Consider the following 26,933-nt stretch of genomic DNA (forward strand, 5'->3'; position numbering starts at 1 on the left):
GTAGTAGCAAAATTTGTAGCGTGGGAATTGCATCAGGCTGTATCAACTTCCAGCATGTTACACAAATCAACTTGGTGAAAAAGATATTCAGTAAGAAAACCTTTAGAAGTGGTCAGTCGTAGAGTCATACAGCGAGGAAACAGGCCACTTGGCCCAACTTGCCCATGCCGACCAACATGCCCCATCTACACTAGTCTCACCTGCCAAGTTTGCTGCATATCCCTCTAATCCTATCCACGCACCTGTCTAAATGTTTCTTAAATGTTGTGCTAGTACGTGTCTTCACTACTTCCTCCTGCAGCTCGTTTTATACATCCACATAAAAAAGGTTACCCAGTCAAGTTTCTATTCAATCATGAACTCCAAAAATCTATTTCCTGTGGGATCCCACTTCTAAGCACAAATACACGGAGGAGCCCAGACATGGCTGGTGTTAGCACGCAACAAAGCTCTTCACTGTACCTCTGTACACGTGACAATAAACACAACTCAACTTTGTGTCTATCTTCGATATAAACCAGCATCTGCAGTTCCTTCCTAAGCAGAATAGGAGAGCTGACACAGTAAAGGGAGGGTTTTTTAAAAAATTTGGGAAGCAATGAGCGGAAAAATGTCTCCAAATTATTTCTGCTGCTGTTTCGCTTGCTTCTGCACAGGCCACAAGACGGTTCACGACTTTCAGCTTTTGAACTACACGCATACCAGAATTATATTGGGACCTAATACACGACATTTGGAGTGAAACCCAATATCATAATGTGCAATTGTGAAAAGTTGCCACTGCAAAAAGGAATGCGTTGAAAGTTCAGGCACCCATTTGTGCATCGAGCGATTTGCGAGGTCAGGCGTGATGCTCCCAATTTGGTCAGAAGCGCTGGGATGAATTAAACCTGAAAAATCTGTATCAAAATAGGTCAACGCTCGGTAAATGCCCAGTGGTGCCCCTTAAATGGACCACATCAAATCTGAACTTTCTGCTCATTTCCACAGGCTACAAACATTAACCTTCTCGCATTCCATAAAACGTATGTATTTTAACTAACTTATTTCACACAACATCCTGCATTAACCTAACATAACTGAACTCAATGAAAGCATTGCAATTAAGATTTTGCCAACTGCAGCGAGAATGAAAGCAGAGCTAAAGAGTGGAAAAATGTTTTTGCTTTGAATTTCCTACTGCTAAAGCATGAAGAATGCGCAGAGAGAATCAAATTACCTTAAATATAGGATTGTTTTAGAATGAAACAGTAGCTCAGTTACAAAGCAAAATATGCATCCCAGGAATCAATTGCTACATAAACTAACATGCAGCTTTGAGCAATGGGGTTAAATGCCCTGTTCCTGACTGCTTGGATCCAAAAGATTGCGACTACATTGTCATCTTTTGTTCCTTTGGTTTGAAGTACTTACATTCTCGTACAAGGCTTGAAGGGTCTCCAGGTCAACCACCGAATTGTCCAAGTTCAGAACAGCTGTGGAGAAAAGGACAAAAAGGAAGAGCTGTCAAGACGATGACAGGTCAGTTGGGGGGTTAAGGTCAACGGAGCACAAAAGGTGCTCAATGGCTGTGGAGTTGACCCCTGTCGGTCAGACTGGCTTAGGAGCTTGGGCTGCATAAATGATTGGAATCTCGCTGTGGCAAGGGCAGCACAGCGGCAGAGTTGCTGCCTCACAGCGCCAGAGACCCAGGTTCGATCCCGACGACGGGTGCTGTCTGTACTGACTTTGTATGTTCTCCGTGTTCTGTGTGGGGTTTCCCCGGGAGTTCCAGTTTCCTCCCACATTGCAAACATGTACAGGTTTGTAGGTTAATTGGCTTGGTAAATTTGTAAATTGTTCCTAGTGTGTGTAGGATAGTATTAATGTGCGGACTAAACTTGCAAAGCAGGACTCAGGTGGGGCCAGGTGTCAATAACTGAAGATTTCCACCACACACACACCATTTCACAGCCAAAACTAAAAAGATCAGAGCAATGCCACCAGCAAGGTTTCCCAGAGAATTATAAATAGCCCAGGAATTAGAATGATCCCAGGAATGAATGGGTTAACATATGATGAGCATTTGACGGCATTGAACCTGTCGTCGCTGGAATTACAAAGGATGAGGGGAGACCTCATTAAAACTTACCGAACAGCCTTATAAAGGCCTGGATAGAGTGGATGCGGAGAGGATGTTTCCACTAGTGGGGGAGTCTAAGACCAGAGGCCATACCCTCAGAATAAAAGGACTTGCCTTTCCAAAGGAGATGGAGGAACTTTAGTCAGAGGGTGGTGAATCTGTGGAATTCTTTGCCAGATGGCTGTGGAGGACAAGCCAACGGATATTTTTAAGACAGAGATTGACAGATTCTTGATTAGTATGGATGTCGGGTTATGGGAAGAAGGTATGAGAATGGGATCGAGGGGCAAAGATAGATCAGCCATGATTGAATGGCGGAGTAGACTTGATGGGTTGAATGATCTAATCCTGCTCCTATCGCTTAAGAGAAGCAACACCGTAACAACACACACACATTTTCATCTCTGGTCCGTGTCAAATACAAGTTGACTAATCCTCTACTGAATTAACCAGTTCATTTCAAAACCTTGGCGAGGATCAAGTCCTCGGCACTCAAAGCTGACAGTTTTAGTTCAGATTTTGACCATTTCTTTCCCTTTCCCACCAATTTGCACCAGGCACGATGGGAGGTGGGGACTTGTCACACAATCGCCCGTTGTTAATCCGATAACAGTTATGCTGTGGAAATTGATATGTAAATGCTCAATTGATTTAATTAGGGCGCAAGTTAGACTACATGCATCGTGCGTTGGTTAAACAGTAGTAGTGACATTATTTACCGTATCCTTGTACTTGGAAAACGTTATAATCTTGTTCAAGTGCTCAGCAATCCGGTGAGCCGAATCTTTTGCAATGACAATTATCCCAGCAATAGAGACGGCTGGCAAAATGTTCGGCACAGATATCGTGGGCTAAAGGGCCTGTTCCTGTGCTTCAACTAAACCATGCTGCCTGGTATCTGAGCAACCTGCGTTTACATATGCAAGATGCAAACTGCTGGAGGAATGTGGGTCAGGCAGCATCTCAATGAAAAATAGTCCATATTTTGGGGTGAGAACCATTCTCCAGACTGCAACAGGGTCCAAACCTGAAACGTCACTCATCCATAGATGCTGTCTGACCTGCCGAGTTCCTAAAGCAGTTTGTTTTTATTCCTCTCAAGATTCCAACATATGCAATCTCTTGTATCTCCTCTTCTCTTATATGTTGGGCTCTATCTGCAATTCTACAATTTCATCCAGAGCAGTTGCCAAACTAAGTTGCGATACATCCCCAGAGGATTAGTCACATATAACATGTAGATAAATTGAACAGCAAGGAAATGACCTGTAGCTCCATCGTGTTCAGATTTTAGAGATGCAGCAGGGAAACAGGCCCTTCGGCCCAGCGAGTCCATGCCAACATTAGTTCTGTTATCCCACATTTACATCCACTCACCGCACAATGGGGCAGATTTACAGAGGGCCAATTAATTTACAAACCCGCACATCTTTGGGATGTGGGAGGAAAGCGGAGCACCCGGAAGTCCACGCGGTCACAGAAAGAACGTGCAAACCCCACACACACAGCACCCAAGGTCACGAATAAACCCGGGCGCTTATGCCACGAGGCAGCAGCTCTACCAGATGCACCATTGTGCCACATACTCTGCTTTCAAATGTTTGCACAAATCAGCTAGCTTCAGGATCATGATGAAAACAGAAGTATAATTGGAGTCCACACTGATACCATATTTTCAGATGGTCCATTATGAAGTACATCAAACATAGATGTACCATAACTATTAGTAATATGCAACGTGCTTCAGAGTCTAATGAATTCAAAGTGAACCGAATCAAATATATTAATAATAACCCAGCAGGTTAGAAAATTGTGTTATAGGACTATGTTTACAACAAAGAATGGAAAAAGCAATACGGAGCACAGTAATTTTGCTTAAGACTTTGAGTTAATCTGTTTTCAAACCAAAGAATTAAACCGCATTACTAGTAGAAAAAAAAGCAGGTTGTCGAGCACAACATACTGAACATGAAAGAGAAGGGGATATCCAACTGGGACGATGAATAGAAATCCCTTCCTGCTGCCTGACCTATTAGTTTAGTGGGTCAACCAAACCACATGAAACCAGGTAGGTGAGTGACTGTGCATGCAGTTTGTGCACTAATCTAGTCTCTGAGCTTTTGGGAACACCATTTCACCAGTAAGCTGGCAATGTTCTTCAATGACTGAGAATAAAGCACGAGGTGGAAGATAGTTTTTAGTTTTAAAGATACAGCGTGGAAACAGGCCCTTTGGCCCACTGAGCCCATGCCAACCATTGATCACGCGGACACGAGTACTATCCTATGCATTAGGGGCAATTTCCAGGTGAGAAAACCTTCGCAGTCACAAGAAGCATAAACAAACTCCATTTAAAAGGTGTCCAATACACCAGCAAGCTAGAAAGATATACTCCCCTTTGAATCCCATTGATTTATTTTACCAGGATACTTTGATGTGATCCCTGGTCAAATGCTGCCTTGATGTCAAGAGCAGTCAGCCTGACCTTGCCTCTAGAATTCAGCTCTGCTCCAGGTTTAGATCAAGGCTGAAATGAGATCTGGAGCCAAGCACTTCTCACAACACCCAAACCCAAATCAGTTGTTGTTTAGTAACTGCTTCTTGAAAATGGGTTCTGGTTTAGGTTTATTGTTGTCACATACAGCGAGGTAGAGTGAACATTTTTGCTTTGCATTTGCTTTGCTTCTGCTTCTCCTGCCCCAACCCCACCACCCCCCTCCTCCTCCTCTCACACCCTTGAGCACCCAGCCCCTGTGCTCCAATCTATCTTTCTCCACAGACCAGGTGAGAAATGAGCTCAGGAAGATCAATGCGAGGAAGGTGGCTGGTCCGGACGGCATCAGCTCGTGGCTCCTCAAGTCCTGTGCAGACCAGCTGTGCGGAATAGTGGAGCATGTCTTCAATCTGAGCCTGAAACTGGGGAGAGTTCCACAGCTGTGGAAAACATCCTGCGTGGTACCGGTACCAAAGACGTCGCACCCGAAGGAACTCAACAGCTACAGGCCGGTGGCACTGACATCACACCTGATGAAGACACTGGAGCGTCTGGTGCTCGCCCATCTCCACCCTCTGGTGAGACCATCAATGGATCCGCTGCAGTTCGCCTACCAGACTCGCATCGGGGTGGAGGACACCAACATGTATCTATGGAACAGAGCTCTTTCACACCTGGAGAAGCCGGATAGCACTGTGGGAATCATGTTTTTTGATTTCACCAGTGCATTCAACACCATCCAGCCGGGACTTCTGGGGGGCAAGCTGGAGCGCACAGGAGTGGATCACCACCTCACATCCAGGATTCTAGACTACCTCACCAACCGACCACAGTATGTGAGGACAAAGGACCTGGTCTCGGACAGGGTGGTCTGCAGCACAGGGGTTCCGCAGGGAACAGTGCTAGCTCCATTCTTGTTCACCCTGTACACTGCGGACTTCAGGCACAGCTCTGCAAACTCCTATCTACAGAAATTCTCTGACGACTCTGCCATCGTCGGCCTCATCACAGACGACGATGACAGGGCATACAGAGAACTGATCAAGGAGTTTGTGGACTGGTGCCAGCGGAACCACCTCCAGATCAACGCGGGGAAAACCAGGGAGATGGTGGTAGATTTCTGCAGGCGCAGCCAGGTCCCCCCGACACCGAACATCCAGGGAATGGACATAGAGAGGGTGGATTCTCATAAGTACCTGGGTGTCTACCTCAACAATAAATTGGACTGGACCGAAAACACCGATGCGCTATACAGAAAGGGCCAGAGCAGACTTTATCTGCTAAGGAGACTCAGGTCCTTTGGAGTGCAGGGGGCACACCTAAGGACCTTTTACAACACGGTGGTTGCATCAGTCATTTTTTATGGAGTGGTCTGCTGGAGCAGCAGCATCTCAGCGGCGGAAGGGAAGAGACTCGACAAGCTGGTCAGGAAGGCCAGCTCTGTTCTGGGTTGCCCCCTCGACTCAGTGCAGGTGGTGGGAGAGAGGAGGATGATGGCAAAGTTAACATCGCTGCTTGACAATGACTCCCACCCCATGCAGGACACTGTCACTGCACTGAGTAGCTCCTTCAGTGACAGACTCCTTCATCCCAAGTGCGTGAATAGACAATAGACAATAGGTGCAGGAGGAGGCCATTCGGCCCTTCGAGCCAGCACCGCCATTCAATGTGAAGGAGAGATATAGGTCCTTCCTTCCCGCTGCTGTGAGACTGCACAACCAGCACTGCTCCCAGCAGACGAGTAACAATAACAGCTAAGAACACACGGAAAACTGATGACAATTTATGTATCTTTTACTTATAATGAATGATCTCTTTCTCTCTTGCTATCCACTTTGCTGCTGTAACACTGTAAATTTCCCCGGTGTGGGATGAATAAAGGAATATATATATATATATATATATATTCCCAAACTGATTAGATATACCATGCACAAATATGAGCAATGTGGAAAAATATGAGCAAGTCAAACTCAGATACAATAGATAGATGAAAGGGGAAGGTACAGAGTGTTGAATATAGTTCTCAGCATTGTAACACATCAGATACTTGACAAAGTCCAATCGGATGTCAAGGTGAATCGGACAGCACCCTAGCCAATGGAAGTACCATTCAGAAGCCTGGTAACAGAGGGGAAGAAGTTCTTCCTGGGTTTAGTGGCACTTGCCTTCCAGCTTCTGCACTTATGCCAGACGGGAGCAGGGAAGAGGAGGAATGACCAGGGTGGGATGGGATGGGTCTTTGATGATGTTGGCTGCTTTTCCAAGTCAGCGTGAAGTATAGATGGAGGCAATGGTCTGTGTGATGGAATGGGCTACATCTAAAAATGCACTGCAATTTCTTGAGCTCTTGGTTTCTATCAATCTGTTTATGATTGAGAGTAGACAGATTAAATAACGATTAGCCAAATTGGATTTTAGCTAAGCAATTTTCCACATTGTCTTGTAGATGCCAATGTTGTAATTTTACCTCAATGACTTGACTCGAGGTGCAGCTCGTTCCAGAATGCAAGTTTTCAGCAATAAAGCTTGGGACTGGTCTCAGATTTCACTGTAATCAGTGCTCTTAGCAGCTTCTTGATATCACGTTGAGTTAATTGAATTGGTTGAAGACTGGCTTTTGTGCTGATGGGGATCTCGAGAGGAAGCTGAGATGGGTCATTAATTCAGCACTTCTGGCTGAATGGGGTTGCAAATGCTTCACGTTTGTCTTTCGCACTTAGATGCGAGGCAGTCCATTGTTGAGAGGAGAGACTTTGCACCTCCCTCCTACCTTCGGCTACTTGTCCATGGCGCCAAAGCCAGGCCTCTCTCTCTACATGCTGGTCTCAGAAGTAGATCTGTTATCATTCATTACAATAACTCCACTCTTTTAAACCTCAACAACTCTGTACACTGTGGACGGCTTGATTGTAATCATGTGCAGTCTTTCCGCTGACTGGACACAAAAAAAAGTTTTTCACTGTACCTCTGTGACAATAACAAAGTAAATTAAATATTTGTTTTCTTCATCTGCTTGCTGCCTGACACTGCATTTCAACTGTTCTTTGTAAGGTTGATGGTGCATCAAAGAAATAGTTAATCTACTTTCTAAGTGGTAAGATGCACAATATACCGTGGCAGGATTGTTATTTTGCCGTGTGAAGCAGATGCACCAAATGAACATCGAGCCACAAGGTGGGAGCCACATTGCCATCTCAGAATTTGGTGGCTGGAGGCATGTCGAGTTTGTGGGAAGGATCTGCAGGTGCTGGTTTAAACTGAAGATAGACACAAAAAGCTGGAGTAACTCAGCGGGACAGGCAACATCTCTGGAGAGAAGGAATGGGTGACGTTTTGGGTCGAGACCCTTCTTCAGACTGGTGGTCTCAAGAAGGGTCTCGACCCAAAACGTCAGCCAGAGATGCTGCCTGTCCCGCTGAGTTACTCCAGCTTTTTGTGTCTATCCTCGGCATGTCTGTTCCATCAGCAAGGATATTAAGTCTACATGTTGGAACCGTACAGCAAGTACTTGGGAGGCAACAATTTGGGGTGGAGTTGGTCTGGAGCTATACGTGGACCTTGCCAGAAAAGGATGACACATCAGGCAACTGAACCATCCTCTCACCAACTAGAGAGCGGTCTCGACCTACCTACCTCATTGGAGACCCTCGGACTATCTTTAATGGGATTTAGCCGGCACTAAACATTATTCCCTTTATTGTGTATCCGTGGACGGCTCAATTGTAATCATGTATAGTCTTTCCGCCGACTGGTTAGCACGCAACAAAAGCTTTTCACTGCACCACGGTATACGTGACAATAAACTAAACTAGATTTCCTCCCCAACAGGATATTTGAGCTGAATGGAGAGTATTCCTTAAAAGTTTAAGGGTGAATTTGTGTTCTTCCAAACTATTGCAGTAATCAACATTAATTATCAAGACTCTGCTCATTCAACCTTTGGAGATGGCTCTAGGTTGAACAATCAGTATTACAGTCAATGCAAAAGTAGACAATTAATACACATTTCTTGGGAAATCACTGAGCAGGATGTTGCTGGGAAGATGTATGCTGCCATCTGGAGTACACTTCCTCAGTACTGCAAGACTTTAGATTAAGAGTGCACACACACATCTTCATTAGTTAAAAATTTTCTCTTGACATATCTATAAAAGCTTTTGCAGTCTGTTTTTATGTTCCTTGCCAGTTTTCCCTCATAATCTATTTTCCCTTTCCTAATTAAGCCCTTTGTCCTCCTCTGCTGGACTCTGAATTTCTCCCAGTCCTCTGGTATGCTACTTTTTCTGGCTAATCTGTATGCTTCATCTTTTGTTTTAATACTATCCTTGATTTCCCTTATTAGCCACGGATGCACTACCTTTCCTGGTTTGTTCTTTTGCCAAACTGGGATGAACACTGTTGTAGTAGTTCATCCATGCGACCTTTAAATGCCTTCCATTGCATGTCCACCGTCAACCCTTTCAGCATCAATCTCCAGTCTATCTTGGACAATTCACGCCTCATACCCTCAAAGTTACCTTTCTTTAAGTTCAGAACACTTGTTTCTGTATCGACTTTGTCACTCTCCATCCTAATGAAGAACTCTACCATATTATGATCACTCTTGCCCAAGGGGCCTCGCACAACAAGACTGCTAACTAACCCTTCCTCATTACTCAATACCCAGTCTAGAATGGCCTGTTCTCTCGTTGGTTCCTCGACATGTTGGTTTAGAAAACCATCTCTCAAACATTCCAAGAAATCCTCTTCCTCAGCACCCCTGCCAGTTTGGTTCACCCAATCTATATGTAGATTGAAGTCACCCATTATAACTGCTGCGCCTTTAGTGCATGCTTTTCTAATTTCCTGCTTGATGCCATCCCCAACCTCCCTACTGCTGTTAGGTGGCCTGTACACAACTCCCACTAGCGTTTTCTGCCCCTTAGTGTTTCGTAGCTCTACCCATATCGATTCCACTTCCTCCAAGCTAATGTCCTTCCTTTCCACTGCTTTAATCTCCTCTCTAACCAGTAACGCTACCCCACCTCCTTTTCCTTTCTGTCTATCCCGCCTGAATATAGAATATCCCTGGATGTTGAGCTCCCAGCCTTGGTCACCCTGGAGCCATGTCTCCGTAATCCCAACTATATCATAATCATTAATAACTATCTCCACATTTAATTCATCCACCTTATTACGTATACTCCTTGCATTGAGACACAAAGCCTTCAGGCTTGTTTTTACAACTCTCTTACCCCTTGTACGATTATGTTGAAAAGTGGCCTTTTTTGATTTTTGCCCTGGATTTGTCTGCCTGCCACTTTTACTTTTCACGTTGCTACCTGTTGCTTCTACCCTCATTTTACACCCCTCTGTCTCTCTGCTCTAGCTCCCATCCCCCTGCCACATTAGTTTAAATCCTCCCCGACAGCACTAGCTAACACTCCCCCTAGGACATTGGTTCCATTCCAGCTCAGGTGCAGACCGTCCTGTTTGTACTGGTCCCACCTCTCCCAGAACTGGTTCCAATGTCCTAAAAATTTGAATCCCTCCCCCTTGCACCATTTTTCAAGCCACGTATTCATATGAAATATCCTGTAGAGAATGTTAGTGAACCAAGTACAAACCTCAGTGGTATTACTTGCCACTTTAAAATATTCTGCTGCTTGTTATCTTGTCTTTATTATGCAGCACAAGATTCCTTATTATACTCATATTCTCAAGATTAATATTTACAGTGTAAGCTCAGACAATTTGATATCTTTACTCGTCACCAAGTAGAATGTAGTAGCCTAGATGCCTCATGTTGCTAATGTGCCCTCGACCCACATAATGCCAGACCCACTACCAACCATTTTAACTCATCGGATATCAGGGATGGAAAACTACCCAAGGGCACGAGAAGCAGGGACCTAACTTAAAGGGGCACAGTCGTGTCCCACCATTGGCATTTTAACTTCTGTACCACTTCTTCGCACCATGGCCTCTACCCTGTAAACTACTCAATTGTTAAGGCTCTTGAACTATGTCATAGTTCCTGGAGATAAAAGGGTTTTCAATTTGGAGCATGGTGAGCAGTTTTGGGCCCCATAGCTGAGGAAGGATGTTCTGGCATTGGAGAGGGTCCAGAGGAGATTTACAGAAATGATCCTTGGGTTAACATACGAGCGTTTGATGGCACTGAGCCTGTACTCAGGAGTTTAGAAGGGTGAACCTCACTGAAAATGACCAAATAGTGAAAGGCCTGGATAGAGTGGATGCGGAAGGGATATTTCCACTAGTGGGAGAGTCTAGGACCAGAGGGTATAGCCTCAGAATAAAAGGATATACCTTTGGAAAGATGAGGAGGAATTTATTTAGTCAGAGGGTGGTGAATCTGGAATTCATTGCCACAGATGGCTGTGGAGGCCAAGTCATTGGGCGTTTTTAAGGGGGAGATTGATGGATACTTCATTGATTTGGGTGTCAAAGATTATGAGAAGGCAGGAGAATGGGATGGAAAGGGAATGATAGATCAGCCATGATTGAATGGCAGAGCAGACTCTATGGTCCAAATGGCCTACTTCCCCTCCTGTCACTTATAAACATGAAATGAGAAGCATCTTTACACAGAAGGTTTTGAATTCCAAGAATTTTCAAAAGCAGAGGGGAATGATGGTTCTGTTGTTGAGTATATTCTGAACGTCCTTCTATAAGAGAGGGGACATTCCAATTCAGCTCCACCATATTGTGGACATTGGACTTTGTTCGTGGAATAATGCTGAGAACTATATTCTCTACCCTTTTCCTTTGCTTTAGCCATTGTGCTTGAGTTTGGCTTGATTGTATCTATATATCTGATTTAATTGGAGAGCGTGCAAAACAAAGTTTTTCACTGTACATGTGACAGTAATAATAAACCTAATTAGGTTTCTGGCCTGTTGATGGAATCAGAGGACATGGGAATCTAGGTGGAATTAATCCAACAGCCTTGATTTATGTGGCTTCTGCCTCAGGATTGGTGCATTGACAGCTCCTGCCTCTATTTCTTACCCTCTCACCTGAATTCAGATGTCAAATTAACAAGAGCGCTCGATGAATTCAGATCAGTTACTGGCACTACAGCAGTCTGTTGCTTTAAAGTACATTTAGGATTGCCTCCATTTTGTTTAGAAAAAAAGGGAACATGAAGAATTGTACAGTAATCTCATACTACATAAGACTTGCCAAGAATGCCAACTGCTATCAAAAGCTCTAACCCCTTGTGTACAAGGAGAAGAGTCCGAGGCAGCTTAGTTTAGAGGATGCATCAGAAACAGGCCCTTCGGCCCCGCCAACCACAGATCTCCGTACGCTAGCTCTATTCTACACGAGGGATAAATTACAATCGTTACCAAAGTCAATTAACATAAACCTGTATCTCTTCACTGTGGGAGGAAACCAGAGCACCCGGAAAAAACGCACGTGGTCACAGGGAGAATGTACAAACTCCGTACATACACCACCCGTGGTCAGGATCGGACCCAGATCACCGGCGCCGTAAGGCAGCAATTCGGCCGCTGTACCACTATGCTGTGATTAAAAATAATAATATTCATACACAGATAAAATTCAAATAAATACAACTCCCTATAAAAAATCTTCCACTGCAGTTTATTATGTAATAAATTCTTGCCATCATTTCACCCGCTTTGTCTGTATGCCAAACTCATTTGAGTAATTTGTTAGTTCCTAATAGTGTAGAAGCTTTCACTTCACTGCAGATAATGGCCTTAAGGTCGAATAATTAATTCCACTTCAAAGCAATCATCGGTCATGGCAACATCACTGTACAAGAATTATGACCAATTCTCTCCTCTCCCACTCCTCTCGGTAGAGGTTAAAAAGAGGTCCGTTGATGGTAACTTTACAACATGCAACATTGCAAATAATGCACTGTAATTCTTTCCCCCTCAAAGTTTTTAGCTTAGACTAAGTCCAGTCTAATGAGAGGAAGGATGGACACAAAAGGCTAGAGTAACTCAGCGGGACAGGCAGCATCGCTGGAGAGAAGGAATGGGTGACGTTTCCGGTCGAGACCCTTCTTCAGACTCATGAGAGGGAGGTTTCCATTTCTGACAGCTGCAAGACTCCTGCATAACACACTTCCAATTTAGTACACTGCTGATCACATTTACGCTGGGACACCAAAAACAGATTGGGGGATATCGAAAATCAGGTTTAAGGAGAGAGGGAAATGATATTAACCTAACATAGGAACCCGAGGGGTAACCTAACATAGGAAGCCGAGGGGTAACCTTTTCCTCACAGAGGTTGGTGGGCATATGGAACGAGGGCATCACAGTGTGACAACAGTTGAGTTGCTGCCTTTCAGCACCAGAGATCTCAACTACGGATGCTGTCTGTACGTTCTCCCTGTGACTGTGTAGGTTTTCTCAGGGTGCTCCAGTTTTCTCCTGCACTTCTTTGGTAGGTTAAATGGCTTCTGTATTTGTCACTGACGTGTAGGATAGTGCTAGTGTATGGGGTGGTCGCTGGTTGGCGCAGCTTTGCTGGGCTTAAGGGCCTATTTACTCACTGTATCTCTAATGCTACCTAAAGTAAAGACTAAAGAACTGCCTGAGGAAGCAGTTGAGGCAGGTACTCAACATTTAAAAGACATTTAAAAGGTAAACACCATTTAAAGCAAACTGGGTACAACTCCACAGCTTCTCAAAGAGTTACACACTGAGCTGCAAGAACTGCAGACAGGAGCCACATTAACTTTACAAAAATTCAATGACAGCAACCCGATATGGGATTAATCTGAAACAGTTGTTAAGATCTGGAAATTTCTTCAACTGCTCTGCATTGTTAAAAAAAAAGATAGCTGCTGAGTTTTAACAAGTGATACCTGCATTGCCAAAATGTAAAACATTGCAGCACCTCCACTTTCAACACCCATACCTTGGCATCTGGTTTCCAATTGTGGAGTGTTGATGGGGAAAAGAGGAGGAGGGAGGAGGGAGGAGGGGGGTGGAGGGGGGAGAGGGGGAGGGGGAAGGTGGGAGGTGACATTGATACAATCAGGGAATGAATGGGAAAACTGGAGAGGAAAGGAAGGCAAGTAGAGCAAGACACAAAATGAACAAGAATGGCTGATTGTTGAGGGCAGAAGTAAAAGCAGCTTTCATTGCGTTATGGTGAAAAAGTACAATCAGTGAGACATCAAGTGGGCGTAGAACATGAAGAATTTAGTTTTGTTTATAGTCACATGTACCAAGGTACAGGGAAAAGCTTTTTTGTTGCGTGCTATCTTGTAAGCAGAAAGACTGTACGTGATTACAATCCAGCTGTCCAGTGTACAGATACAAGATAAAAGAAATAACATTTAGTGCAAGATAAAGTCCAGTGAAGTCCAATAAAGGAAGGTCCAAGGGTCTCCAATGAGGTAGATGGTAGGTTAGGACCACTCTCTATTTTTTGCCTGATGACAGCTGAACAAATAACCCTGAAACCGGAGGTGTGCATTTTCACACTTCTGTACCTCTTGCTTGATGGGAGAGGGGAGATGAGGAAATGACCGGAGCGAGACTCGTCCTTGATTGTGCTGGTGGCCTTGCCGAGACAGCCTGAGGTGTAAATGGAGTCAATAGAAGGGAGGTTGGTTTGTGTGATGGTCTGGGCTGTGTCCACAATTCTCTGCAATCTCACGTGGTCTTGGGTGGAGCTGTTCCCAAATCAAGCTGTGATGCATCCCAATAAAATGCTCTCTCTGGTGCATCTGCAGAAGTTGGTGAGAGTTGTTGGGGGACATGCTGAACCTATTAGTATAGTCCCTGCCGAACAGTGGGCGCAATTTAGGCCTACTAGTTAAATAATGTTTTGTTAAAGTATCCATCCTTCCCCTGATCACAACTACATCTTGCCTATTAGCTCGTATCTAGTGCGATCAGTAAAACTAAAAGTTTTGGCTCCAGTTTTGGCTCATTGCAAATCTTTCCAGCAATGGAACTTGTGCAATAATTGTGTCAATAATGGGACCCAAATAGCCGAAGAATGATTTTTTTTTTAATTAAGGAAAATCGTTCTTTTATGAATACCACACACATTTGGTTAAATTGCTATTAAACTCATGATGCTGCTATGGCAGAACTTCAGAACACAATTCTGATCTAAACCATGTCACAAAAACAGTATTTTAAACAAATTACACAGAACTTGTGACAGACCTTTTTATTGGGAAAATCTTCATAAGTTCATAAGTTATCGGAGCAGAATTAGGCCATTCAATCATGGCAGATCTATCTTTCCCTCTCCACTCCATTCTCCTTCCTTCTCCCCATAAGCCCGAACACCCTTACTAATCAAGAATCTGTCAATATGCACCTTAAAAATACCCAACAACGGCTTCCACAACCATCTGTGGCAATCAATTCCACAGATTCACCACCCTCTGACTAAAGAAATTCCTCCTCTTCTCCTTTCTCAAGGTATGTTCTTTTATTCAGAGGCTATGACTCCTGGTCCTAGATTCTCCCACTAGTGGAAACATCCTCTCCACATCCACTCTATCCAGGCCTTTCACTATTCACTAAATCATGTAAGCAATGGCACCCCCTAGAACTAATCGGTTCAGTCCTTGAGGGAGACGTGGACTCACCATAAATAAATTTACTCTACCTTTTCAGTAACATATCAAGGATTGTCTTTACACCTGTGGAACTGGGTTCTGGTCACCCTTGTACAGCTTTCCTTTGTTGAAAGATAAAGGCAGGAAATAGAAAGAACACTCGTCCAAGTTCTCTGTGACGATAAATGATAAATGGGTTCCCTCTTGAATGAAATAGGAGGTTGTTAAAGGCAGGAGAGGAAGGCTTGTGGCTACTGTGGTGTTAAATTGTGGGTTCCACTCAAAATCAATTGAAAAGATCAAAGCCTGACATCTACCCCAAACAAGCTCAAGAAACAAAGCTGTTATTAATCCCTGCAATGCAGTCAAATCCCTAAACCCAGCACTGAAATCGTCCCAGAACATCCAGTTTCTGATTAGGAATCAATTAGATTCTAGCAACTCCAGTTCCGCGTGTATTCAATTCAAAATATTAATTGCTGTTCTTCCCTCCACAGATGCTGCTTGACCTTAATATTTCGGTGACGCAGTGGCGCAGCAGTAGAGTTGTCTTCCTCATTGGAGACCCTCAAACAATCTTTAATCAGACGACTTTCTCGTGCACTAAACATTTTTATCTTGCACTAAACATTATACCCTTTATCCTCTATCTGTTCTGTGTGATGGCTTGATTGTAACTATGTATAGTCCTTTCGCTGACTGTATGGCACACGATGATTTTCACCGTATCTCAGTACACTTAACAATAATAGACTAAACTAAACTCCGCTTGCAGATTGCTTGTCAAGTGCATGTAATTTAAGGCACAAGAATACATACTTTAGACTTGGAAACAGGCCTTTTGGCCCACCAAGTCCGCACCAACCAGTGATCACCCCATACACTTACATTATCCTACACACTAGGGACATATGGATATTCTTTTTACGGAAACGTTACCAGAATAAGATGGCCAGAAAGAAAAGAAAATTGTTTCTTTCCTGACCATCTTCTGTCAAGACAGTTGCTTCTAAAATAGTTATGTGGTCTTTCTCAAGAGGAGATGTCTCGAGAACGACATGTTTAGTTTAGGTTAGAGATACAGTGTGGAAACAGGCCCCTTCCCCCAACCAAGTCTGCGCCGACCATCGATCACCAATATTCCAGTTCTGGTATCCCCCATTTGCACATCCGACACACCAGGGATAATATACAGAAGCCAATTAACCTACAAGCCTGCACGTCTTTGGAGTGTGAGAGGAAACCAGAGCACCCGGAGAGAACCCACGCGGTCACAGGGAGAACGAACAAACGCCGTCTAGACAGCACCCGCAGTCAGGATCGAACCCAGGTCTCTGGCGTCGTACGGCAGCGACTATACTTCTGCACCACAGTGCCAACCTGGGCCAATATTGAGCACTGCACAATTCATGGTGAATGTACACAATGCAAACATATTTTCGTGGTATCCTTGAACTTAGTGAAAGCCACTGAAGTGCCGTGCCCCAGCTCTCTCGCGACTCAGTACGTGTTAAGTACCTATTCTGCAGTTAAAATGTTTAGTTTAGTTTAGAAATAGTGCGGAAACAGGCCCTTCGGCCCACCGAGACCACACCGACCAGCGGTCCCCCACACAAGAACAGTATCATATACACACACGAGGGACAATTTACACTTATACCAAGCCAATTAACCAACAAACCTGCACGTATTTGGAGTGTGGGAGGAAACCGAAGATCTCGGAGAAAACCCACGCAGGTCACGGGGAGAACGTACACCCTCCGTACAGACACCACCAATAGTCGGGATCGAACCCGGGTTTCCGGCGCTACAAGCGCTGTAAGGCAGCAACTCTACCGCTGCGCCACCGTGCTGCCCATTACAATTGTCATTAACATGACAATTTTAGATAATTAATCTGAGTTACATGATTTAAAGAACAGATACCGTAAAAAGGACTGCATCTTTTTTTTGTTGGCATTCATAATTAAATTGACAACTAGTGCAAGATTTTCAAGTTGATCATTAAAATTAGATTTACTTTTATGAAATACGTCTTAAAAGGAGTTGGTGAAACCACTAACATTTCAAGTGCAGAACATAAGCCACAATTATGTAACGATGTGACATATGAACAAAGTTCAAAGAGCTTTTGTCAGCCTTGCGTATGTATGCCCAACAGTTTCCTTAAATATTGATTCAGAACTTGCATGAAAAATAGCACTGCACCAGAGTCTTGGGTCACTGTGGGCTTCACCACACAAATTCACAGCACATCTCCTACGATACGATACGATAGAACTTTATTTATCCCAGGAGGGAAAGGAAATTGATCTGCCAACAGTCATAAAACACAAGACACATGAAACATGAAATTAAAGTGACGAGTGGAAAGGATTGGGGATGTGCAAAGATTGGGGTGGGGGGAGGGAAGTCAGTCTACCCATGACAGAAGGGGGAGGAGTTGCAAGGTTTGATGGCCACAAGGAAAAAGGATCTCCTGTGGCGTTCTGTGGCAGTTCATGTAAGTGGCATCAACTGAATAAAACAGAATCCAGCCTCACCTACACCTTTTTAAATTGTAACAATACTTTGCCATTCCTTGGAGCGCAGGAGGATGAAGGGTGATCTTATAGAGGTGTATAAAGTCATAAGAAGAATAGATCGAGTAGACACAGAGTTTCATGCCCAGTGCAATGGAAATCTAGAACTAGAGGACACAGGTTTAAGCTGAAGGGGGGAAAAATTAATAGGAATCTGAGGGGGCAACATTTTCACACAAAGGGAGGTAGGTGTTTGGAACGAGCTGCCAGAGGACGTAGTTGATGCAGGTACTATCGCAACATTTAAGAAACAATTAGACAGGTTCATGGGTCAGACAGATTTAGAGAAATATGGAGAAATTCAGGCAGGTGGGACATGTTGGTCGGCGAGGGCAAGTTGGTCCGAAGGGTCTATTTCCATGCAGTATGATTCTATGACTATGTCTAAACTCCAAATCCATTATAATAAAGGACTTCATTACCTTCTTGCGGGTTAATGTTTTCTGTTTTACATTTAGGAACACAAAGGTTCCTCTAAACTTCCTCCGTTAAGATAACTGATTATCTTCTGAATCCACTTATCAAAGTTCATGACATCCAACTTTTCCCACATTGCACAGTCATAACATCTCTGTCACGTTTTTCGATCTATTTTTGCATCATCGGCAAAGTTGGATACTTGACTTTCAAGGGTTCTTTATTGGAACGCTTGCACAGCACAGATCCACAATAGTTAAATTAGAATGTTTCCTCAATGTCAATTTGCAAGAACATTTTTAGAGGTGCAAATACATAGGGAACACCAAAGCATGAATATCATTGACATTTTAGAGACTGGCACAAAACAGAATCAACAAGTCTACTAGAAAACAAACATTTTCTTCTGGGTGCTAGAATTGAAAGGATAGGTGGGACGTGAATGAATTGGGTGAACTTGGTCAAATACCTTCTGAATTACTACATTCATTTTTTAAAAGCACCTTGGGATGATATACTAGCCTTGGAGCGAATGTAATGCAGGTCCACCACCGATTTTCCAAGATCCTTGGCTCCAGAGATTTTCTGGATTACCTGTTTTGCTAGACCAGAGGTCATGGCTTCCGAGAGGAGACTAATTGTACCAGAATGGTCCGCCTAGGCCACTGGGAACCCGAGATACCAGCACGCAGAGTCAGCCTTGGACGTCAGCTATAGGAACGGATTTGCCAGCTCCGGCCAGGCCCTAGTTCCAGAGTCCCCATCGCAGGGGTCAAATTCAACCCGCTGATCGGCCACGGTAGTCCCGATGAGGTCGAGATCAGCTGCTGCACCTGGCCGAGGAACCACATTTTCTGGGAACTTCCGAGGGAATTTATTCCAAGTGCGCTCTCGTAATTTTATTCAGATTAAAGGAGGTGCCGGACCACCAGCTGCCGGAAAATCAGTGGTGGACCTGTATTAGGTACATCAGTCTATTTGGCTTTTGGGGTTAAATTATCACAAACGGCATCATCTTATCTTTTATTCCCTCAAGAACAGATAATGAGGGGTGACCTGATTAAGTTCTGAGAAAGAGTTTGGATGGTGCAGAGGTGGAGTCGTTCTCTCTGATGTGGAAGCTCAAGAGCAAGGGGTGAGAATCTTGAAATTATTGCCAGGCCAACAGGAACATCATTAAAATTCTTCTCCTCCACACACCTCAATCTACCTTATCTACAGCATTTGGTGGTTGCGATGTGGGCTCCTGTACATCGGCGAGACCAAACATAGACACGGCGACAACTTCGCTGAACACCCAAGGTCAGTCCACCCTGTCCAACAGGTTGCTAACTATTTCATATCCCCTTCCCATTCCCAGACAGACCTTTCTGTCATTGGCCTCCTCCATTGCCACAGTGAGGCCACATGCAAATTGGTGGAACAGCACCTCATATTTCATTTAGGTAGCTTGCAGCCCAGCAGTATGAACATTTAATTCTCTAATTTTAAGTAACTTCTACTTACATTCCCCTCCCCTTGCCCCCTTCCTCCACCCTCGTTGTTCAACCAGTTCCACAGCCCATCACATTGTATCCCTCGAGATCACACCTTCCCCAGCCAACAATGGGCCTACCTCAGCACCTCCCTGCCCGAGGTCGTCTGTGGTTGGCGCGGATTGTCCCTGGTCTTTCCTCGCCTCCAGCTCTTCACCACACAGCCCCTACTCTCAATCTGAAGAAGAATCCCGACCAGAAATGTCAACCATCAACTTTCTCCAGAGATGCTGCCTGACCGCCGAGTTACTCCAGCATTGTCCCTCTATCGTCACCATTATAACTTTTCTCACCCATACAAATGGATGAGGAAAATCCTTATCCCCAGCCGCTGTGAACGCAGGAGTAGGAGTTTCTACGGTGGAGAAGAGGATTTGGGAAATGCTAGCAAGGAATGTGGGGCCAAGGCAGGAAAGTGACCTGAATGAACCGTTGGTAGACACAAAATGCTGCAGTAACTCGGCAGCATCTCTGAAGAGAAGGAATGGGTGACGTTTCGGGTCGAGACCCTTCTTCAAACTGATGTCAGGGGAGGGGCTGGGACAAAGATAGGATGTAGTAGGAGACAGGAAGACTAGTGGGAGAACTGGGAAAGGGGTGGGGAAAGAGAGGGACAGAGGAACTATCTGAAGTTAGAGAAGTCAATGTTCATACCGCTGGGGTGTAAACTGCCCAAGCGAAATATGAGATGCTGTTCCTCCAATTTGCAATGGACCTCACTATGACAATGGAGGAGGTCCAGGACAGAAAGGTCAGATTGGGAATGGGAGGAGTTGAAGTGCTGAGCCACCAGGAGATCAGGATGGTTAAGGCGGACTGAGCGGAGGTGTTGAGCGAAACGATCGCTGAGCCTGCGCTTGGTCTCGCCGATGAAGAGAAATTAACCGTTGAGCCAAGGTCAATTTGAATACTGTGGCAGTTTTTAGAAGCTGCATGAATATTAAAGAGATGGTTAAAAATGATATTTTATCAAAGACTAGCTATGAAAGAATGCAGGAGGAAATACTTGGAGTCAGGTCATCCTTATTATTCACTGTTCATTCTGAGGGGTGAAATGATCTTTTTACAATTTGAACTTGCAGCAAGTTCCCCTCTAGTTCCCCTAGAGGAGTCACCATTCTAAAAGGAAATGAGTCAGCTAACTGTAAGTTGGAAAGGGTGCAGGAAAAATGTACAAGGGTATTGCCAGGACTCAAGGGCCTGAGCTGCAGGGAGAGGTTGAACAGACGAGGACTCTATTCCTTAGCGCAGAGGGGTGATCTTATAGTGTACAAAATCATGAGAAGAATAGGTAGCATAAACGCACAGAGCCTTTTACCCGGAGTTGGGGACAGAGGACATAGGTTAAGGTGAAGGGGGGAAAATTTAACAGGAACTTGAGGGGCACCATTTTTTTTAAAAACACACAAATGGTGGTAGGTATATGTAACAAGCTGCTGGAGGAGATAATTGTGGAAGGTAGTTACCTGCATCAATTTCCTCCTCCTAAGTACATGGAACAGGTAGGTCCTATCACAACTTAAGAATAATTTAGACCAGCGGTCTCCAAACTGTGGCCCGCGGGCCACATCCGGCCCGCCACGAGAATTTATCCGGCCCGCAGCAAGCACGTTCCGTGCTGCGGGTTCTGTGGTAGCGTGGGAACTTTTTTTTTTAGCGGCCTATAGGAATGGTGGTTTATTGTCACGTGTGCTCTGCAGAGTGGATTTTTTTAAGCGCAGATCACACGTGCACAAGTCACCACCATATTTTGGCGCCGTTTACAAAAGTCCAAAGTCTGGTCTGCGCACTGGATGTACTGGAGCGGCTCCCGATCCAGATGAGCCCCAGGCTGCTGCGGGGCCTCCTGCGTCGCCCTCGACTGGCTCGGCCCATCGATCGACGTCCCTCTCCTCACCCGACCGACCGACCGTGTCCCGGGGGAAACGCCTTCGGCAGCCGACCTTGCAGGCGCTGGGGGAGTTACCCCTCTCCTACTGGCCCACTCATCGTGTCCATCGTCGCCAGCGGCTCCCTCCTCCTCGGTTCTCCGGTCTACAGGGCCGATCTCGGCAATTTCCAAACTTACGCGACAGGTAGGCTATCAAGTTGAGGGTTTGTATGCAGCTGCTGACTTAATAATTTAAAATTTTAATGGTTTCTTAGCGGAGTGCCCACCCGTGAGTCGCTGCGATGGTGACACACATGTGGTCACCGCCATTATATATGATATTTCTATACTGTCTGCATGCCCACTGGTGGTCACTGTATTTTTTCTGTTTTATAAATAATTGTGTACCTACGGTATATATATATTCCAATATTTCAAGCTCTTTTTTAAAAATTGAATATTATTTATTTGTTGCCATATAAACCTCATTAAATTTATAAAACTGACATTCCTTTCTTTTTTCCTATGGCCCGCAAAAATGTGCCAAATATATAATGTGGCCCTCATGCTGAAAAGTGTATGGACAGGACAGGTTTAGATGGATATGGGCCAAATGCAGGCAGCTGGGACTAGTATAGATGGGACATGTTGGTCAGCGAAGGGTCTGTTTCCACACTGTATGACTCTGAGCTAAAAAACAAAGTCCAGGCAAGTGCACGATACAAACTCTCATTGCAGAGGAATCAACAAGATGAATATATATCAAATAAATGTAATGTATTAGGGAGTGCAAAACTCACTAATTAAATAGTGTAATTTTATCAACCTCTACTCCATGGAGGACAATGGACTTTATCCAAGGACCAATGCGCCACAATGCTGAGAACTATATTCCACACTGTATCTTTCCTTTGCGCTATATTTTAGTTCAGCTTAGAGATCCAGCATGGAAACAGGCCCTTCATCCCACACCAACTATCGATCACCCGTTCAAACCAGTTATATAGAAACATAGAAAATAGATGCAGGAGGAGGCCATTCGGCCCTTCGAGCCAGCACCGCCATTCATTGTGATCATGGCTGATCGTCCCCGATCAATACCCCGTGCCTGCCTTCTCCCCATATCTCTTGATTCCACTAGCCCCGAGAGCTCTATCTAACTCTCCCTTAAATCCATCCAGTGATTTGACTTCCACTGCCCTCTGTGGCAGAGAATTCTACAAATTCACAACTCTATGGGTGAAAATGTTTTTTCTCACCTCAGTCTTAAATGGCCTCCCTTTTTTCTAAGACTGTGGCCCCTGGTTCTGGACTCGCCCAACATTGGGAACATTTTTCCTTCATCTAGCTTGTCCAGTCCTTTTATAATTTTATATGTTTCTATAAGATCCCCTCTCATCCTTCTAAACTCCAGTGAATACAAGCCTAGTCTTTTCAATCTTTCCTCATATGTCAGTCCCGCCATCCCAGGGATCAATCTCATGAACCTACGCTGCACTGCCTCAATTACAAGGATGTCCTTCCTCGAATTAGGAGACCAAAACTGTACACAAACAGTTCTACATTATCCCACTTTTTCATCCAGTTTTTCATCCTGTGCCTATCTATTATACTTGAGTTTGAACCGATTGTAGCTATATGTATGGTATATCGTATTTAATTTTTTGCATAAATATCACAACTTTTCACTGTACCTCGGTACTTGTGACAATAATAAACCTAAGCCTAAATATTTCCTTTGAACGTTCAGTTTGGAGATACAACATGGAAACAGGCCCTTCGGCCCACGCCAATTCACACTAGCTCTATGTTATCCCACTTTCGCATCCACTCCGTATACATTAGGGGCAATTTTATCGAGACCAATTAACCTACAAACCCACACACCTTTGGGCAGCACGGTGGTGCAGCAGTAGAGTTGTTGCTTTACAGCGAATGCAGCGCCAGAGACTCAGGTTCGATCCTAACTACGGGCGCCGCCTGTACGGAGTTTGTACATTCTCCCCGTGACCTGCGTGGGTTTTCTCCGAGATCTTCGGTTTCCTCCCACACTCCAAAGACGTACAGATATGTAGGTTAATTGGCTGGGCAAATGTAAAAATTGTCCCTAGTGTGTGTGTAGGATAGTGTTAATGTGCGGGGATTGCTGGGTGGCGTGGACCCGGTGGACTGAAGGGCCTGTTTCCGCGCTGTATCTCTAAATTTAAAATCTAAAAAAACCTTTGGGATGTGGGAGGAAAGAGAATATGTGCAAACTCCACATAGACAGCATCGGAGGTCAGGAAGGAACAGGGATCTCTGGTGCTGTAAGGCAATAGCTCTACCTGCTGTGCCGCCCTACATGCTAGATGAATGTAACACGTTAAAATTGACCTGGGAAGTTCTGGCCTGCAATTCATTCTGCAAATGCAGATATGCCCATTCTAGATTTCAAGCAGCAAGATCTTTTCTTACACTTGGGAGCAAGTTGGCAAAAATAACCCAATGTCTGCCTGTTTGTGAAGGATATAACTACTCAGCAAGATAAAGTCCCAGACACACTTTTCCCTAAGGGGAAACAAAAGAACAGATATTATTTTGAAATACAGTAGACTGAAAGGGTCGAAGTTTTCCTTTCTATTATTTTTTGATGCATGCTGCATGCAAGTCAGGCCAGGCAATGTATACGGAACTGCAGATGTTGGTTTACACCAAAGATAGACATAAAATGCTGGAATAACTCAGTGGGTCAGGCAGCATCTCTGGAGACAAGGTATAAGTGACGTTCCAGGTTGGACCTTTCATCAGACTGAAAGCTATCTTTCAGACCTGAAACGTCACCTATTCCTTTTCTCCAGATATGCTGCCTGACCCACTGAGTTACTCCAGCATTGTGTGTCTATTTCAGCCAATGTATAATACTCAAACAGACAGAGCACTCAACATAGAAAAGAAACATAGAAAATAGGTGCAGGAGGTTGCCATTCGGCCCTTCGAGCCAGCACGTGGTGTAGCTGGTAGAGCTGCTGCCTCACAGCATCAGAGACCATGGTTCGATCCAGACTTTGGGTTCTGTCTGTGTGGAGTTCGCATCTTCACCCTGTGACTGCGTAGGTTTCCTCCCACATCCCAAAAGACGTGCAGATTAGTAGATTAATTAAAGAAAATAGACACAATAAGCTGGAGTAACTCAGTGGGACAGGCAGCATCTCCGGAGAGAAGGAATGGGTGACGTTTCAATTAGTTTGGTTTAGGGATATGGTGTGGAAACAGGCCCTTCGGCCAACTGAGTCTGCCGTAACCATCGTTCACCTGCACGCTAGTTCTATTACACTAAGTGTAATTTACAGAAGCCAATTAACCTACAAACTGAACGCGTTTGGAATGTGGGAGGAAACCAGAGCACTGAGAAAACCCATGCGATCACAAGGATGATGTATAAACTCTATACAAAAAGTGCCCGCCCGCAGTCATACTTGACCCCAGATCTCTCACTGCAAGTTGGCAACTCTAACGCTGTGTTACTGTGCCACCACTGTAAAATTGCCTCTGGTGTGTCGGGAGTTGATAAGAAAGTGAGAACGGGTGATTGATGGTCAGCATGGACTTGATGGGCTGAAGGACTTGTGTCCATACTGTATCTCTACACTACACTTAACCAGCCTAGTGCCAACTTTGCTTCTAAACTGGTCCTTCCGAAAAAGTCACAAGCAATCTAATAAGAAAACCTGGGGTAGTTCATCTTAGCTCTCCTATACCGAAAGGCAAAATTTAGCAGTGACCATACTTTGAACTCTACTTCTAAACTTGGATGGGTAATGAAATACTTAGCAGAGTCAATAGATGACAAATCACACCCCACTGATCATTCATTCCTAAAGCAAAGGGCAGCACAGTGGCGCAGTGGTAGAGTGTAAAGATGGGTCTCAACCCAATTCCTTCTCTCCAGAGATGCTGCCTGACCAACTGAGTTACTCCAGCATTTTGTGTCTATCCTCGGTGTAAACCAGCATCTGCAATTCCTTCCTACAAAGTGATAGAGAAGAAACGTATTGGCCCATGTGCCACTAGACAGAAACCACCAGCGAGCTCATGCGAGACAACACTGCCTGTGGTTCAACAGAAGGAAGGATTTAATCAGACTTTGGCTCGCTTGCCTTCACCCACTTTGCTGGCCTTTAACACTGGATCCGACATCTCCAAAGCTTAATCCGCACCTCCAGACCATTCCCAGACTTCATGACTCCAGCATCGCAGTCCACATCCTTGTGCCTGCCTCCCCCAGCTCCAGCTTGACCACAAGTCTTATTATTAGGCAGTCCCTCTGGATCAGGAATGAGTCGCTTCCACGTCGTTTATGTGGGTTTGGAGGTTGTTGCCAAAGCCAATGCGCGGACCACAGACGGGACAGTTTACAGAGATACACCAAGGAACTAGGTCCCTCAGCCCACCGAGCCCATGCCCAACACTGATCACCCATTCACACCAGTTCTATGTTATCCCACCTTCATTTGCACAACCTACACTTTACTGGAATTTATCTTGCACTAAACATTATTCCCTTTATCCTGTATCTGTACACTGGACGGCCTGATTGTGCCTATTGTCACCTATTCCTTTTCTCCAGAGACGCTGCCTAACCTGTTGGGTTACTCCAGCATTGTGTGTCTATCTTTGCTTGTAATTCCGCTGACTGGATAGCACTCAGCAATGGAGCTTTTCACTGTGCCTCAGTGCACATGACAATAGTAATAATCTAAACACACACACTGGGAACAATTTACAGAAGCCCATTAACTTACAAACTTCTGGAAGTAAACCGGAGCACCCGGAGGAAACCCACGCGGTCACAGGAAGGAGGTGCAAAACCGCAAGGACAGCACCTGAGGTCCGATTCAAACGCGGGTCTCTGGTGCTTGAGGTAGTTCTACCAGCTACGCCTCCCTGATAAGGGAAGTGCTCAAAGAGGAAGATGGACAGAGTTTATGAGCTGACACTTCCGCCATCACTTATGCATGGTTTCTGTGATATCCAGATGTACTGCCAAAGTTGAGTACAAGTTGGACTTGATTGCGTTTATGTTTAGTATCTGATCCGCTTGGGTAGAATGCAAAACAAAGTTTTTCACTGTACACGTGACGTTAATAAACCTAAACCAAAGTTTTTAACTAATATCCCAAATGCTCCTTTCCCCACTCCTGGCAGCCATGAGCAGAAGACAGTGAGGATGCTGCATTTCATCAACAAGGTTTGATTGACTAAGATACAGCCTTTCAGCCCACCAAATCCACGCTGCCCATTGAACACCTGTTCAGACTAGTTCTACTTCAGAGAAACAATGTGAAAACAGGCCCCTTGGAC

General features: G+C 44.7%; 1 protein-coding gene across 1 annotated transcript in view; it reads right to left on the minus strand.

The window, feature by feature from the left end:
• Positions 1-26,933, minus strand: part of fmn2b (formin 2b) — a 326,311-nt gene that overhangs the window by 160,811 nt on the left and 138,567 nt on the right. The window contains exon 8 of the mRNA XM_078405062.1: positions 1,414-1,475. Coding sequence (XP_078261188.1) covers positions 1,414-1,475 — 62 coding nt within the window. The remainder of the gene's footprint in view (positions 1-1,413; positions 1,476-26,933) is intronic.

Source organism: Rhinoraja longicauda, chromosome 9 (assembly GCF_053455715.1).
Source record: "Rhinoraja longicauda isolate Sanriku21f chromosome 9, sRhiLon1.1, whole genome shotgun sequence".
NCBI lineage: Eukaryota > Metazoa > Chordata > Chondrichthyes > Rajiformes > Arhynchobatidae > Rhinoraja > Rhinoraja longicauda.